Source organism: Myiozetetes cayanensis, unplaced genomic scaffold, assembly GCF_022539395.1.
Source record: "Myiozetetes cayanensis isolate MyiCay16 unplaced genomic scaffold, myiCay2020 scf18, whole genome shotgun sequence".
Lineage (NCBI taxonomy): Eukaryota > Metazoa > Chordata > Aves > Passeriformes > Tyrannidae > Myiozetetes > Myiozetetes cayanensis.
This window is the reverse complement of record NW_026087389.1, coordinates 17,172,508-17,189,750: the sequence shown is the minus strand read 5'-3', so window position 1 is coordinate 17,189,750 and position 17,243 is coordinate 17,172,508. Positions and strand designations below refer to the sequence as shown.

At 58.3% G+C, this 17,243-nt stretch overlaps 3 protein-coding genes across 6 annotated transcripts in view; 1 reads left to right on the top strand and 2 right to left on the bottom strand.

Moving 5' to 3' along the window:
* Positions 1-7,052, bottom strand: part of IP6K1 (inositol hexakisphosphate kinase 1) — a 37,660-nt gene extending 30,608 nt beyond the window's left edge. For 2 of the 4 annotated variants that reach the window (XM_050312834.1, XM_050312837.1), the window contains exons 1-3: positions 6,947-7,052; positions 6,517-6,571; positions 2,087-2,186 (exon numbers count right to left, since the gene is read on the bottom strand). The gene's annotated coding sequence lies outside the window, so the exon portion shown is untranslated. Of the gene's footprint in view, positions 1-2,086; positions 6,357-6,516; positions 6,572-6,946 lie in introns of those variants that run through there. The other 2 variants (XM_050312836.1, XM_050312835.1) reach the window with 2 other exon arrangements.
* Positions 7,053-8,352: 1,300 nt separating this feature from the next.
* Positions 8,353-14,193, bottom strand: CDHR4 (cadherin related family member 4). The gene is made up of 20 exons (XM_050312872.1): positions 14,133-14,193; positions 13,968-13,988; positions 13,637-13,833; positions 13,404-13,566; positions 13,239-13,324; positions 13,028-13,123; positions 12,492-12,595; positions 12,283-12,419; positions 12,038-12,203; positions 11,793-11,943; positions 11,449-11,551; positions 11,017-11,232; positions 10,798-10,937; positions 10,571-10,718; positions 10,295-10,497; positions 10,067-10,206; positions 9,948-9,983; positions 8,850-8,916; positions 8,728-8,758; positions 8,353-8,604 (listed from the first exon to the last, which is right to left on the bottom strand). Exons 1-20 carry the CDS (start codon positions 14,185-14,187, stop codon positions 8,549-8,551), a joined length of 2,316 nt encoding a protein of 771 aa, XP_050168829.1. The 5' UTR covers positions 14,188-14,193; the 3' UTR covers positions 8,353-8,548.
* Positions 14,194-14,845: 652 nt separating this feature from the next.
* Positions 14,846-17,185, top strand: INKA1 (inka box actin regulator 1). The gene is made up of 2 exons (XM_050313067.1): positions 14,846-14,987; positions 16,264-17,185. Exons 1-2 carry the CDS (start codon positions 14,949-14,951, stop codon positions 17,131-17,133), a joined length of 909 nt encoding a protein of 302 aa, XP_050169024.1. The 5' UTR covers positions 14,846-14,948; the 3' UTR covers positions 17,134-17,185.
* Positions 17,186-17,243: the final 58 nt, after the last annotated feature.

Below are 17,243 nucleotides of genomic sequence, written 5' to 3'. Positions count from 1 at the left end.
GAATAATTAAGGGGAAAACAGACCACCACCCCAATGTTGTTATTACAGAAAAAAAACCCCAGTGTGCAGAACCCCTGAACAAAACTGAAACTATTCACTGCACAACAGTGATACTTCTTCAGACTGACTAAAATAGTGGTTTTTCCTCAGTTCTATAAAAATTAAAGATGCATAAAGGATGTCTGATAATGCTTAGCTTACTGTCAAATTGTATTCAGGTCAACACTTGTGGCAAAAACTGTGAAGTAATAAGACCTCGATTACATAAGGAAGATTCATGTCCAATGCCACTTGTACAGCATAAGAAAACAAACAATATCTGGTTCCGATGGAAAATAAAGCAAACCATGCCAATATTTGCAAAAGTAAGGGGATCCATAATAATTTCGTATAGTGTCACATTAAATCTAAGTAAAATCCACAGTTTAAAGATTAACATAATGTGGGTTTTATGTGGGAAGCGCAGGGGTGTTTAAGAAACTATCTAAAAAACCCTGCACATGTAGTGTTCCAACACAATCTGAGCTTCAGAGTGCTTTAACAATTCTTTTGGGACAGACTCAAAAGACTGAAGTTCTTTTTTTCCCGTATGTTTGTGGGATGAGAGTCAATGCCCATGCATCCAACAGGCAGATCTGAGGAAGATCTGCCACACAACACACAGACCACTTTGGAAAAGTGAAATACACCTTCCACCAGGCAGCAAGTGGTGTGAACTCCTTAAAGAGCTCCAGTCCTTCACCAGTTTTATTCACAAGCCACAACAGCACTCAAACCAACACAAGAGGCACCACACCTCATCTTCTGCAACAGCTCCAGCAATTTCATGGATGTTACTCTCTGGTTTGATTCAGCCACTGAGTAAGACACAGGACTATGTAGCCCCCAGGCTTCTCTCCCAGATCCTTCCTGCTTTAAATAACTCACTGACATCTGCACTCAGTGGTGCACTGATTTTGGTGTTCAAAGCTGCTTATCGCCTATAGTTAGCTGTAATGAGATCATGACTGCCTCCCCACACGTGCTTAAGCTGCTCAGACAGTACTGTCAAAGGACACAGAACAAACAGCCAGCCCTATCTTCTTGTGCCCTTTCTAAGACTTCTAAACTCACTTTTGGAAATGCTTGACAATACTTCGATACCAACGGCGAACAATGTTAGTTGGAATTAAAGATCACGTGATATTTTGCATTAACCCACTCTGGAAGTTTAAAAAAATGGGGGAAACACAGGTCAAAATAGGAAGAAAAAAAAAGAAATGTCAGAGCAGAATATATGAGCTATACAGTAAGTAGCCCACCTTTAGATCAGTGTGTAAGTCAGCTGTGACAAAGACACAGGAGCATCCCCCGAAGAGAGGGCACCATGTCTCCTCTCCCTACCCCAGGAAGGTAGTTGTGGAGCTCAGCATCTTTGATTATTACCTGTTGCACTTTAAACTAACAAAGACCATCTGTGTGACACAGCTACTGTTTAAACACGCCATGCCTCAATAAAACAAGGTCATTTGAGTCTGCCTCAGTCATGCTTATACCTTAGGTACTACTATTGAGTCATATCTCTGTTGACAAAGAACTGGGAGAAAACAGATATGCTAGACTTTCTTCCAAATCTAGGACAGCACAAAGTAACCTCATTGAGCCTGGAAGCCTATCAAGTCAGCCTTATCAACTTTCAGCAAACCAACCTTAGAATAGAAAGGAAAAATAAAAAACAGAGAATCGTTAAGAGTTCTTAAATCATCGTACGGTGATTCAACTGCAAATGAGCCACCTAAATGGCCAGAATTACTAGAGCATGAGTGAGCTTCAGAATCTTGGAAGTTTAATTCTTATTACAAAGAACTGACACTGATTTGGTGAATGAACAGGACTGAGCTTTTCACTCCGTGTTAGTGCACTTACCTGGGCGTTCCTGCAGTATCCTTAATAATACCACCACAACTCCCACAAACCACATTTACATATCCTTACTCAAAGGGTAAAATTACAAAGGGAGAGGTAAAAAGCAAGCAGCTTATTTCTCTTTGCGTGATATTTAAGGTGGCTGCATATGTATATTCTGAGCAAAGCAGAAAAAAGTTACCTTGGAGATGTCACCCAAGCTCTTTCGGCTGAGCAGTCACTGGAATATGGACCCAACCTCTCACAATCAAGAGGGAGTAGGACCCCAGAAGCAGGTCAGCCTGCAAGATGTTGTATGGATATGAGTTAGCAAGTGCTAAATTAGCTTTTATAGAGATCTTTACTTGCTCATCAATTCAGAACTTTCGAGAGCATGCCTTCCCTCCAGTCTAGGATCAGAATTCACAGCGAGTTCCTTTCAGGATGCAGATGCTCTCACTCGCTGCTCGGGGCTCTGACAGATGTTCTCTACCAAATGTGTCACTGAGGGGACACACTGTCCCCAGCTGCCTCAGCTGAAGATCACCAACCACGGGTGGAGCAGAGCCGGATGCACAACTGTTCCTCACCGGGTCTGCTTCACAAGGCACGGATGGTATTAGGGAAGAAAGGCTGAATCACAGCATATTAAACCAGGGCAGCTGAACAGGCCCTGCTTAGGCCCCAGTACAAGGGAGGTAGTGTCTGGCAAAGCAGCAGGACAGCTGGTAAAGGAGATAACCTTTCTAACTACAAAAGCTAAATCAGAGACAGCTTATCTATCAGAGCTCTCAAACACGTGTAGCGACATCCTACCAGGGTAGGCACATTCATCTCATAACCTCTTTCACTGCTTTTATCAGATTTGGTTGACACAGATCTAATAATAATAATATAATTATGGCAGCTACGCCTGTTGTTTTTTAACAGAAACGACTGCACCCATTTTAACTACCGTGGACAGCATTATATAGATGGAGGCACACTCTAACAGCAAAGCTTATTCCTTCACTCCCAGAGAAGGGGATCAAACGTTGTGAATGACACTGACCACATACTGATGGGGTTATGCAAAATAAAAGCTTAAAGAGGCTTGCCTTTCATACACGGTTAATGCCACTCAAAATGCACACAGATGAGCCTACAGAAATAAATCATGGTAAATTACTTGCACCTCAGTACCATCTGCACCGATACACAGGAAGCACAAGCACCCAACACACGGATTAAGAGAACCGCATCTATTAGGAAGTACATCCACCCGAACAGCACACTGGGAAAGCCAAAAATAACAGCTGCTGCCACATCAGAACGGCACAACACTGCGCACAGGCAATGCCTGCAAAACAGAAACCAAGCACAAACACTTCCTCTTCCTCCCCCACCACCCCTACGACAGCAGCAACAAACCTGATATTAAACACTGGCCAGCATCCTGCTCTGCATTCCTGTCACATCAGGAATAGGAAAGAGGGAGACTGCTAGCTGCTCCTCCATACAGCTGAAGGGTTCCTTCACTTTACAGCACGTCATACAAATACTTGATATGATTCTTGCAGAGGTTTCTGCCACATTTTCGCTCATTTGCTCTTGCTCACCCACTTCAGAGCTCACTAGGGACCCTTTGTACTTACTAGGTTTGTTTTTGATACATTTCTTCTCAAAGACTGACAAGTCAGAAATAAAAGCAGTTGTTCCTAGGCAAGTCACATATAAGCAAGCAAGCACAGAGCCACGGCTTGACTGGGCTGCCACACACAGACTCTGCAAGTCAAGTCCAAATCTAAACCCTGTCCAGCACCAAGACTGACAGTGTGACACCATCAAATGCAAGAGTAAACAAATCAGGCTGCAGCTTCTTGTCAATACCGAGTTCTGAGACTATAAATCCCAGCATCACCACTCAGTGCTCACATCTCCAACATGTTACAAGCCAATTCTCAAGGGGCAGACTGGGGGAATTCACTGACAGCAAGTAAAGTGCCTGGGCTGAACTGCAATAAGCAAGGCCTCTGTCAGATTTTCCATGGCTTCAGTATGTGTATTTCAACCACAGATGGAAGAACCCTACCTCCTCTGGAACATGGGCTGTAGATATCCAACTTCAAACTTAGCACCTGCATTTCTTAACCCAATGGAAAGCACAGTCAGTGCCACTCCGTACCCCCTGTACCACCCAGAACTCACCAGATTCACAACCTTCAGACACTGAGAAATCACCTAAAAACTGAAATCTAGAAACATTTTTACCATCATCTGGTGATCCACTGAACCGAAAACACTGTGTCCTGCAAGCAGATGGTCAACAAATAGCTCCAAGCTTGTACTGGGCTCTTAATCTCTCACTGGTCAAGCTCCACAAGGTCACATTTCAGAGCGTGATAATTTTACCCAAAGTGAATGAGCTCCACACGTGCGGGAGAGAAGGAAAGGAACAAACCAGGCAGCTCGGGTGGGATGAGGAGAGCACAGAACTGCATGATTAAGAAGAAATCATAATGCTTGTTTAGAAGGCTGATTAGTTGATTAAGGGCACAAGTACTACTCCAGCCTGGGCACTTTTTGACCTACGAGTGCTTGTTACTATAACCTTGACTTCTCACCATGTGCAGTGCAAGGCAGAATAACTTCCAAGTCAGTCGACTTGCACAATCTGTCAGGAGAGGGGATCCCAAAGCACATCTAATTCTGCTTTCTATAGTATTTTTATGAGAAGGACATGCCCAGTACTGTCAACCTGATGATGAGGCATACAGTGATACTACTCACAAAAGCAGGAAGTAAGCACGGGCACTACTATTTCATAAATTTTTAAATATATGTAAATATACACTTTGAAGCTATATATGACAAAATACATGCAGAAAAATACACCATTGCACTGTTACGCACTCACAGTGTTGGTTTCTCTGGACAAGGATAAGACTCCATTTCAGCACCAGCCTCACATTCTCACCATTCCCTTGCACCAGCAAAATCATTTAAGCACCCACACCGAGCTGGGGGGAAAAAATCCTGCCGGATTGTCTCCTGCTTGATCTATTTGTAAGGCAGGGAACTCAGATTCCCACCTGTACAAGCACCCAAACAGCAAGTCAAGAACCTCCTGTGGGCTGCAGTCTATGCTTCCATGAGCTGAAGTGCCTGTGAAGCCACACACTGAATGTGAAACTGGTGACTGGAAGCAGATCATAAAAACTGTCCCCCCTTCTCATGTCACACATAATTGTGCTCACTTGCTCTTTTTCTATGCAAGAAACACACAAAACTTCCACAAGGTGCCTAAATGAATAACCAGAGTCCAGAAGAGGGTCCTACCAGCATATCCTACTCTCTGGTCAGCAGAGATTCCCCTGGTAATGACCTCGTACACATCAACATCCCCCTCAAGGAGCCAAGGACCACTTCTCCTGCTCCCCCAAAAGTCCTTATTAGACAGGAAACAAAGGGAATGCCATGAAAAGGACACTTCAGATTTGCCCAACGGGCTCTAACCAGGATGGCACAGGTTGTTCATCCATGCACTTGCAAAAGGTGGCGCTGAAAAAGCTGGGGAGGGTAAGAAACACCCTCTAAGAAAGAGAAAGAAAAATTTGCATTAGGACGATTCAAAACATTGACAAAACAAGTTTGATGCGCTTGAAAGAGCGACCCAATGTTATCTTGCTTTATAGAGCCCACATTTGCATCTTTTCACAACCTACCACTTTTCTTCCAGCTCCAAAACAAAGCACTTACCTTTGATCAGTGCTAAACTAACCCAGCTACAGAAAAATACTTCTCAATCTCAGCAACAAGAAACTGTTACACAGGGTTAGGATGTCCCTAACACACCTATTTAGGGTTACAGTGCCAACACCTAATAACTGATATACCTAATTCTAAAACACCTTGAAGCTCCTGACAGGATTTCTGTAAAAATGAAATCAAAGTCTTAGTTCAGTGATATATATAACAAAAAAAAAATATCCAAGAAAATATATAACAAGGAATTTTTCTCCATGAAAAATCTGACCATACGCACATGTCCCCATATCAGCTGCAGGTGACAGTTCACTACAATGAGACCTTCACAAGGCATTACAACATATTATTTTTGTGAGACAAGCTACCAACTAAGTTTACACAGCCCTACTGATCACAGAAACATTTCATCAAGAACAAACAGAGACCCAAGCCCACACTGTTCCAGCACCACTCAGCGCTTCATTAGCAAAGGCCAAACGTGGAATGCAGCTTTGGAAGCTCTGAACACCAAGTTAAGCCAGGTGAACCTGAAGGGAGGAAAAGCAGATGGAGCAGAAACACAGCTGAAACGAGAAAGGCAGTACATACCAAAGAATATCACTGGGAAGAAAAACGGGGGCTGATTCCGAGCTTTAAAATGGAGGGGGATGGAGACTGGGACCAGTTCAAATTCTGAGCAGCTCGAATACGAACAGGAGTCAGTTCCACCCACCAACCCCTACTCGGAAGCCCCAGGGAAGGCTGGTTACGGTCTGGCCCTGCAGACCCCCGAGCAGACCCGCGCTCCGGGTGTCCCCAGGGTGGCACCCAGCGCTCCGGGCCCCCCGCCCCTCCCGTGCCCGGGGGTCAGCGCGGACGGGCCCCCGGCCCCACCGGCCTCCTCACCATGTTGGCTTCATGGTACCGCCGCGGCCCCCGAGCTCCTTCCTGCGCGCAGCTCCTGCGGAAGGGAAGGAAGGGCACAAAGGGAGGGCAGGCTCGCTGTGCCCGCCGGGCACGGCCCTGCCCCGGCCCCCCGCCCCGGCCGCGCCTCGCTCGGGCACCGCCGGATCTCACCCCACACACACGGGCTCCCCCCGCTCCCACCTCGGGGGGCCGCTCGTGCATCCCCTGCACCCCCGGGCCCGTCCGGGTGCTCGGTGCCCTCCTCACCCCGGCTCCTCATGGAGCTGTGTATCCTCCTTCCCCTCTTCCCTCTCCCTTTACGGGGCCGCGCCCGCTTCTCGCTCCCTCCCTCCCCTCACGGCAGCGCGGCCCGGCTCACCCCCCGTCCCCCGCCGCTCAGCCTGCGCTGTGCCCGCCCGCCGCGGCTCACCGGGGCCGGCGCTGCCCGCCCGGCCGGGACAGCGGGACAGCCCAGCGGAGTCCAGCGCCGCCGCTCCCCGCCGCTCCGATCAACAACAAGATGGCGGCGCCCGGGCGGGCGGGGCCCGGGCTGGCCGTCATAGCAACCGCGCCGTCCAAGGCCCGCCCTGCTACCCCTAGCACCAATCCGAGCCCGAGCCCCGCCCCGCGGGTGGTCAACGACACCGCTGATAGGCCAACCGTGCCGTCGCTCAAGCGCGGGACGGCCCCGCCCTGTTCCGAGCGCGGACAGCAGCGCACGTTAGGCACACGTGACTCCAGCCAGCGCCCCGCCCCGCCGCGGGCCGCGCCGCCTCATTGGCTGCCCGCGGGGAGGGGGGGGCGCTCGGCCAATGGGCGCGGCCCGCGCTGAGGGCGGGGCGGGGCCGGGCTGGGCGGGGCCGCCGCTCCCACAGCCCGGGCTGAGACCCGAGGCGAGACCCCGAGTGTGCTCCGGGCGCTGCGGCTCCGACCTCCCCGAGCCCCTCCGGCAGAGCACCCCGCTCCGCACCCTCCGCTCTGAGTCCCGGGCTCCCCACCCTGGGCCCCCCCGAGCCTGGTCTCGCCAGCGGGGCACGCACAATAAAGGATTTTTGTGTACAAAAATTGCACGGTACAATAAAGGATTTCATTCCCCGGCGGTCATCGGTCCCTGTAGTCTCAGGGCGAGGGGAGCCCCCCGGCGGAGTCACACGGGTGACCCTTCTCACTGTGAAATTTCACGGCTGGCCTCTGCCCGCTCTCCCTCCCCTTAGCCACCTACTCCCCAAATTAGTCTCCCCTCTTATCCCGCCAGCGCTTCATTTCCCCGGGAGCTGCCAGGGAGGTGTCCCGTGGCGCGCTCCTTTGAAATTCAAATAGCCGGGTTCCCACCTCTCCCGCTGACTGGCGCCTTCAAAGCTTCCCGCCGCTCCCAGCTCCTGTAGTGTCTCTCTCACCTGCGCCCACGCTAATTCACTTTTCCTGCTAATTATCAGCCCGTCCCCTCCAGCGACCGGCTGCTCGACCAACCCGCTTGCGCCCCTGAGCCCTGGAGCAAAGAAGAGCTCGAGGGGGACACTGGGCCAAAGTTTCTGACAATTACCCGTGACTGAGTCTTCTCGCCCCAGATCACCTCTCCGTGAGAGACTGCCCCAGCTGGGCCACATCCACAGGCTACAGAGATGCTGCTGTGACCAGAGCAGACCCTGTCGAAGCCCTCAGCACATCTTTCACAGTGCCAACCCCACTGCCATGACTGCTATCCTTGTCCTGGCTCATGCCACCCGCACCTCTGACTGTGGATGGCAATAATGACCCCCCACAGCAGGACAGCCACCCGTGGGACTGCCTGGCCACGGCACTCCCTACAGCAATCCCGGCAGTGCCTGCAAGCTCTGACACCATTTATTAGGTCTGCAGTGTCTGGGGTGGCTCAGAGTCTGGCTGCACCCCATGGGCAGCGGGTTCAGCCACAAAGGATAGGTGTCCTCCTTGAGGGCCACTCCAGGTGTCTGCCAATGTCCAGTGCTGTGCCTGGCATGGCCCACATGGAGCTGTGGGTTGCAGGGAGCCCCTCACCAAGACAAGCCCCTCAGATCCAGCGCCGTGCCCCAGTCACACTGTTGAAGAGGTAGTCCCTGCCAGTGCCTGAGATGGAGGCAGCACTCAGCCACTGCCCTGGGGGGCTGGTGCCCATCTCTCCTGTCTCCAGACCCCTCTGCCCTGGGGGACACAGCCCAAGGCTGTGGGGCCATGGGACAGGGCACTCACGTGGGTCCTGAGCACGGCCATCAAACTGCCCCTGGGTGGAGGAGAGACAGGAGGGGGTGCTGAGGGTCCCAGGGCTCCTCCTGGGCAGGGCACCCAGCCTACCTGCCACGGCACACACTTACCTGGCTGTTGGCATCTGAGTGTCCCTGTTCCTCCTTGCCCCCGCTCTGCTCCACCACATCCCAGGAGCTGCAGAGGGAAGAGGGCAAGAGGAGGGCACTCTGTCAGTGTTGGGCCCCCAGCCTTGCCCCCGAGGGACGCTGTCAGGAGCAGGTTGCCAGACAGGCTTTGCCCTGCCAGCTGCATCCTGTCGAGCCCATTGTCCACCTACCTGCTCATCCCCTTACCCAGCCCATGTGTCCACGGACACAGAGCAGAATTGTGGCAGGGCTGTGCTCCCCCAAGCACCTTTCAGCAGTGCCCGAAGGTGTTGATCTGGTCTGCCACCACATCCACTTGTTTGCCCACGTGTTTGAGCTCAGAGGACGCTGTGCTGGGGGAGCTGCAGCCCCAGAGCCCCCATGGTGCCACTGCCACCCATAGGGGCTGAGCCTGAGTCTTCTCCTTTGCATGGTCACTACAGCCCCAGTGCCACCAAGCACTGTGTCCCCAACCTCACCAGTGAACGCGGATCCAGCCATGCATCCCCTCAGGGTGGTTGTGCCACTGGAGGTGGCTGTTATCCTGCCCGTGTGCTTGCATGTCTCCTCCTTGCTGTGCAGACACCCTGGACAGGCTGCTCCAGCTCCAGCATCTCCTTGGAGTGTCTCCTCCGCTGCCTGTCACCCTCACTGATCCTCAGGAGGGGTGTGCATCCTGCTCACCTTCTCCCTGGAGCTTTCCCTGCCAAATTGGGCTCCCCTCTGCCAAATGGGGGCTCCCCTGGTGAGCTGCACTGACCTCAGCCCTGGTGCTGGGACCCAGCCCTGCAGTGGGCAGCAGCACCAGCACTGTGCCATCCCATGCTGTCCACAGCAGAGTTTGTGCCCCAGCCTGGCTACCAACATCACCGTCCACTGGCCAAATCACTATATTTGTTCCCATGGCTCCCATCAGGGCTGAACCCTCACCCTGAGCAGAGACGGCTCTCTGGTACAGCAGTTCAGAGACCACAGCCAAATGTGGGGTATGTTGAATATCCCCCACGTGTTGTGTCTCCCTGGCTACCTGCAAAGACACTATGACTACCAATACAACCGCCCTGGCCACACAGCACTCACCTCTTGCCCAGGAACAACTTGCCAGGGTCCCGGTTCCTGTGGGAGGAGCAGAGGGCAGACGTGAGCCCCTGGCCTTGCTCCCTGTGCCGTGCCATGCTGTGCTGTGGGCTCGGGCTCACCTGCACAGCAGGCTCCTGGCCGTGCAGCCCAGGGTGGCCAGCAACAGGGTGCCAGAGATGGTGAGCACGGCCACGAACCAGGCTGGCGGGTGCCACACCACCTTCGTCTGCGTGACAACCAGCGGCTCCTTCTGCAGTGTCTGCAGAGGTGGGGCAGTGAGTGGGTATGGGAGGGCTGGGGGGTTCAGTGGACCCCACGGCACCACCTGGCCAGCGGGCTCTGCTCACCGTGTGCTGGGTGGTGGTGCTGGGTGGCACCGGGGTGCTCCGGGGGGTGACGTGCACCACCAGTGCCACCACGGTGCTGCGGCGGCGGGCACCAGAGCCGCCCCACACCTCCACCAGCAGCACAAAGGTGCGGGGCTCGACTTGGTCATTGGGGAGGTAGACAACGGTGTTCCCCTCCAGCCGAAAGCAGCCATCCTCATTGCCTGGATGAGAGGGTCTGCTCAGTGCCACGCCGTGGTGAGGGTTGGTTTGTGCTGTGGTTTGGCTGCTCCTTACCTCCAACAATGGTGTGTGTCAGTGTGGCACCGTCGGGGCTGCCGTGGCACGCCAGGCGGGTGACAGGCTGCCGGCTGCCTGGAGACCCCGCCGTGATCCGCAGCTCCTGCACCTCGGGGGTGCACACCGGCACCTGGTCTGGCACAGCCTGCCGGGAGCAGGGGGTGGTGGTGTGACACTCACAGCGCTCACACCACCCACAGGTCACCAAGGGGCCACCCTCGCACCTGCAGGCGCACGGACACGTCGCACAGGCGGCTGTGCCGCTTTGCCAGGTCCAGGTCGTTGCGGGTGTCTGTCAACCGCACCACCAGCCTGTAGCTCTTCTGCCGCTGGGAGTCCAGGGGTCCCACCACGCGGAGCTCACCTGTGGGGCGGCATGAGCTGCGGGGCATCGGTGGGTGCCTGGGGTATGGTGGGTGCTGAGGAAGGGGCCAGGTGCTCACCAGTGCGGCTGTCGATGGAGAAGGGCTGTGCAGGGCCGGATTCCCCCTCCAGGCTGTACTCAAGGCTGTCCGGTGGGTAGTCGCGGTCAGTGCCAGCCACGCGCCCCACAACGCTGCCAAAAGCTGCTGTCTCCGGCACGGTGAAGGTGGCACTGTTGGGGCACGCCGGTCTGAATTCATTCACAGGGGTCACCATCACAAGCACAGGCACACGGGCTGTGTGGCACACGGCAGCTCAGCCACGCTGGCCACTCCACAGCCCACACCGAGCTGAGCGACGTGGACAATGGCACCAGCACTGGGGTGGGCACCTCTAGGGCAGCAGGGGAGGAACGTTTCCTTTGTGATCTGCTGGTTTTTGGATCAGGAAAGGGCTTTTCCCTCCTCCCCCATTGTGACCCCTGGACACACTCCACGGACGCAGGCACTCACTGCTCCGTGGGGGCTGCTCTCCTGCTGTCACCACGATGGTGGCTGTGAACTGAAAACCCATAGTGGCCACGGCCTCTGAGTCATAGTCCAGGGTGGTGTTGACCTGCCAAGCCAGGATGGGGAGGGTCAGGCAGAGCCAAGGTGCTCTGTAAAGCTGGGGTGTCACACAAACTGCAATGCCAGGGCAGCAGGAGGGAGCAAGCAGGGAGAATAGGCAGGCCTTGGGGAGTAGGGAGCCCTGGACCTGCTATGACACCACATGTCACAAGGTCCCCCCTGTCCCACCAGGCTCCCTGGGGTCTGGGCTTGCCATCTGCCTGGGCCCTGCCTGCAGCCCTACTCACCTTCAGCCGTGGCCCCTCCATGCAGAAATGGGAGCGAGAAGCGGGGGGCCCCTCGAGGGCATAATGCAGACACTCGTCAGTGCCAGTAGAGTCGGTGCACCTCAGTGTCACCAGGGTGCTGCCAGGGGACACCGTCTCGGGCACCTGGGACCTGCAGTGGGGCAGTGAGCAGCTCAGCTCCTGTTCCCCGTGTCCTGGGTGTAGCAGAGCATCCCATGTACCCCCACTCCCCCCCCAAATCGTACACGAAGATGGCTGGAACACATCTTGGTGCCCTACGGTCTGTCCCCTGCACGGTGACGTTGACAGTGGCAGTGGCATGGTCGGCGGGGTGCAGAGCATTGTAAGCCTGGATGAGGAGGTGGACACGGGCCACCTCCAGCCTGCGGGTGCAGCGGATCTCACCTGTCACTGTGGGAGGAGGCACGGCCTTGCACTGCGCACGGGGACAGGGCAGGGTGTCCCTGGAGGCCCCCACCCCTCTGCTCACCCTCATCAATGGTGAAGAGCGTGGGTGCCACAGGAGCAAGGATGGCGTAGCGGACATTCTCACCACTGGCATGGACCTGTGTGACCACCTCCAAGGGGCCCATGCCCTCTGTCACCGTCACAGACCGGTGTGGCTCACTGCAGGCAAAGTCGGCAGTGTGGCGTGGCCTGGTGCCACCAGCACCCCCCACCCGGCCCGACCCCACTCACGGAAAGGTGACACGGGGACGGCACGATGGCAGCACCTCCACTGTCACGGCCCCACTGCAGTTGTGCCCGTGGCGGTCCATCACCTCGATCTCCAACCTGAACATCTGCAGGGTAGTGCCAGGGCAGCTGTGGGACAGCCCTGAGTGGCACCAGGGATGGGGAAGTGAACAGGGTGGGTATTGAGAGAGGGATGGGCACTGGGATGAGGATAGTAATAGGGGCAGAGACAAGAAAGGGACGGGATGGGGACAGGAACAGGGACACAGACAGGAAAGTGGAGGGGGACAGGAATGAGAATAGGGCTTGAGGCAGAAACAGAGGTGGAAAGATAGGTGGAGATGGAGATGAGTTGAGCTGGAGACTGAAATAGGGACAGGAATAGGGACAGGGATGAGAACTGAGAACTGAGACAGGACTTGAGATGGGCACAGAGCTGGAGATCCAGGGAAATAAAAGAGCCGAATAGGAAGATCAGGATGTGGAGAACTGCAGGCAGTGCCAGGATGCTGAAAAAGCCTGGGAATGCAGGTGACAACCTGGGTGTCCTTGCTGGGGTGAAAACCATTATCAGGTGCCAGCACCAGGCCCCGGCGGGTGAGCGTGAGTGGTGTCTCATGGTTTCGGAGCCTGAACTGCAGAGAGGAGGTTATGGAAACCCCTGTCTCCCTCCTCCACAGCTGAGGTTCCACTGTCTCCAAGGCTGCTCCCATTTTTGGAGGCTGCAGGCCCCAGGAAGCTGCCACTCACCGTCAGCCCACCAAGCGGCTGCGGCAGCACTGCATACAAGGGTGTCCGGGGCACCACATCTGCCAGCACCTGCACCACGTCACCCCCTGGGGCACAGCACAGCTGAGGGAGCTTGGTGCCTGCTGGCACCTGCAGCCCCCACCACCCCACACCTCTGGCTCCTACCAGCACTGGCGAAGGGGGTGTCACAGCGCAGCACCTGCCCCAATGTCACCCGGACAAAGAGCCGCTCTTCCACCTCGTCCTCTCCAGGACAAGCGGCCCGCAGGGTCAGGGTGTACTGATTCACACGGCGGGCATCGAGCTCCACACCAGCACTCAGTGTCACCTGCCACGGGGACACGTCACTCAGCAGGGCACCCAGGGGTCCTGCCCCACTTCCTGTTCCCCAGCCGCACCTCTGCCCGGAACATGGTGGCAGATGTGGGGTCAGCACTGATGGTGATAGGGTTGAAAGGGTGGTCAGGCTCGAAGCTGTCCAGGGTGACGTTGGGGCTGCCACTCATGTTGCTGCAGGACACAGTCACCTCGGCCACAAGGGCGCCTGGTACTGTGTCCTCACTCAGGGTCACCACACGTGGCAAGTCAGGCAGAGCTGGTGGGAGACCCCAGGGACCACAAATAGCTCACCCAGCCATGCTAAGGGAGCTCTGCTCCTGCACCTGGGCACCCATGCTGGCACAGATCTCCCTGCCGGGCACAGTGGGTCCCAGGGCACCTCATTCTTACCTGTTGCTTTGACGAAAGTCCCTGCAAAAAGGAGAGCAGAGTGTCACCCTAGGTTGCCAGGGTGTGCCTTGGAGAGGCCCCAGAACTCACAGAATAATAAAACCATAGAATATGCTGAGTTAGAAGGGACCCATCAGAACCACCAAGTGCAACTCCTGGTCCTACCTGGGGCATAGAGGCTGAGGAGGAGGAGGAGGAGGAAGGTGAGGTGTTCGTGCATGTCCGTCGTTCGCGAGATGTTTGGGACAAGCTGCAGCCGGTTGCCAAGGGTGCTGGGCACCACCCCGGGCCGGCGTCACGCTGGCCATCCCCACCCGTGGTGGCCTGCCCAGCCAGGGGAGGGACAGGGCACGGCCCCAGTGCCCCCAGCTCCGCACGCCCCCGTTCCCAGCCCCTGGCCTCTCACAGCCACGGTCCGTGGGCTTTGGCTGCCACCCCACGCCGCCTCGCCACGCGGCACGTCCGGGAGCCGGGAAAAATTAGCTGGGAGGTAATTCTTGGCCGTGTTCTCCTTCATTTGCAAACCAGCGCCGCTTTTCTCTGGGATCCCTATTAAACGCTATTAGCTCCCAATTAACGGGGTCACTCTTCCCTTCCCTCCTCCAGCGCCCAGCCCGGCTCTGACAGCCCGGTATAGGCGGGTGCCCCGCCGGGACCCCGCAGCGGAGCCGCCCCGCTTCTCGCCGGGGCTGCCCGGCCCCGGTGCCCTCGGGGCTGCCGGCCGCGACGCGGGTCCCGCCTGGCGCGGCCGTGCCCGGGTGGTGCCCGGCGCGGGGCCCCGGGGCGGCGGGGCCGGTGCCGGTGCGGGCCGGGCTCACGTTACGGCGGCCCCATTGGCCGGGGTGGGGTGGGGCGGGGCCTCCGGGCAGCGCCGGGAGGCGGCGGGCACGGCCGGGCGCTCCGTCCGCTGCTGCTGCTGCTGCTGCCGCTCCACCACCGGCACCGACAGCACCGGGAGCGGGGCCGGGAGCAGGACCGGGTATGCACAGCGCCCGCCCGGACGAGCTCGGCGCCGACCGGGTGAGTGCCGCCGCGGGCACCGCGACGGGACGGGACCACCGTGCCCGCGCCCCGTCTGGGCATCGCCGTGACGTCCGGGCACCGCCGGTGACATCAGCGCCGTGACATCACACGCGAGGCCAAGGCGGCGAGGGGGACGGGGGTGACTCGTGGGACACGGGTGGCGGTGGGGACACGAAAGTGTCCAGCTGTCAGGGTGCCAGCGGCACCGTCCCCCCGGGGCTGCCACCCTGCCGCCCAGCTTGGGCTGCCCCAAGGGACGGCGGTGACAGGGTGGCCCTTTGGCTCCCCTGGGCCTGCCACATGCCTACCCAGCGCCCAGCAGCCGGCTGCCCCTGTGTTCCCGGCCAGCGGCGGGACTGGGCAGCTCGGGGAGGTGGCACGTTGCCAGTAGGGCTGGATGAGAGGGTCCCAGCCTGCGGGGAGGGGGACAGGGACCGGAACGGGGACGTGGACTGGGACAGCCCTGCTGGAGGGTCTGTCAGGGACAGCCAGAGGGGACAGGATTATCCGTCCTGGGAGCGATCCCTCCTGCACACTCAGCTTCCCGCGACTCCAGCGCGGAAAGGAAAGCGGACGTAACACCCTGCTTTTGGGTTCAGACAATAGGAATTCAAGAGTGAGGAGCGGCCCGGCTGCGGGAGCCAGGCGGCCCTTCCAGCGCCCGCCCGGTCACGCTCCGTTCAGCCCTGGCTGCCTCGGCCCCCTGTATTCCGCGGTGTTTAGGGGTCTCAGGGCCTGAGCAATGGCCTGGCTGCACCCTGACGTCACCTGGGGTGTCCCCAGCGGGAGGGCACGGTTTGGGTGGGTGGCCCGGCCAACGCACGGGGAGAATGCCCCACCCCGGCACCCGCGGGTGCCCTGGGGCTGCCGCTGGCCTTGTGCCACCGAGTGGGGTTCTGCCGGAGGGGCGTCCCGGCTGCCTCCCCACCAGGCCGGGGGGACTCCAGGGGCCTGCGGGGGGGCAGTGGAGCGCCCGCTCCTACGTGCCGTGGCCCTCTGTCATTTCCCGCAGGCACGGCCGGGGCTGGGTGCCTGCTTGCTCACCCGACATGCCGCTGCACGCCGGCCGGCTCCGCGCAGGAGCCGCAGGAAAGCGGGGCCCGGGGCTGCAGGCAAGACGGGACCTGCACCCGCTCCCCGCACCCTGCTGCGCGCCTATTGCGCCAGCAAAGCCCCCCCGAGGCGGGGTGGGGGGCGCGGGGTGGGATGGGAGGTGGCGGTGCTGGCTGGGGACAGTGGGGACCGCCGTGCTGATTGTGCCCTTTCCCTGCAGTGGTGCCGGCGCGAAGCAGGGGCGGCGCCGCGGGCGCACATGCACAGCACGCGGCAGGCTCCGCACCACCCCGGAGGGGCACCGGGGCCGGCCCCCCGTGCCCCACGGCCCGGCTCGGCGGCGGACTCGGCCTGCAGCCTGGATCCGGGCGGCGAGGAGGAGGACGGGGGGGGCCCGGCCGCCCGCTCCCCCCCGGCCAGCGAGCGCAGCCTGGAGTTCGACTCGGGCTACTCGGAGGCGTCGGGGGGCACGTGGCGGGAGGAGGAGGTGCCCGTGCGGCGCCGGCACCTGCTGCCCTGCCAGCGGGCACACCGGCTCTCCGCCGGCCCCGCTGCACCACCGCCTGCCCCCGCCCGCCGCGCCCGCCCCAAATCCACCTCGGACGCCTGCCTGGAGCAGTGGCGGGCGCTGGAGCCCGCCGACACGCAGGACTGGACCGTAGCACTGCTGTCGCAGAGCCGGAACCGGCAGCCCCTTGTGCTGGGTGACAACTGCTTTGCTGACCTGGTGGAGAACTGGATGGACCTGCCTGAAGTGGGCGCCGAGCCGCGGCGCCGAGCCCCCGCCGAGCCCTCCCGCCGGCTGGCCAAGCCCCCCGCCTTCCTGCTCAGCCTCTCGGGCAACGTTCGCCGCAAGCTGGCCAACATGGCCCGGCCCCGCGCAGCCGAGGGTGCCCGGCCGGGGGGCCGCGATGCCACCAAGCGTTTCTCCTGCCCGCTGGGGCTGGGGGGGCAGCCCAAGGGTGCCTGCTTCCACCAGTCCCACAGCAACATCGCCCAGCTGGCCACGGACTTCCACCGCTTCACCGCCCTGATGAACAGCCGCAGCCGCCAGCCCATCATCTGCAACGACGTTATCGGCTACATTTAGCCCCGCTGCTGCCGCCCGCACCCCCTCCCTGTAAATAAACCCCGGTTTTGTACGGTGCGGGCACTGCAGCGTTTATCAAGGGGGGTGCCTGTGCCCCGACCCTGGGCAGG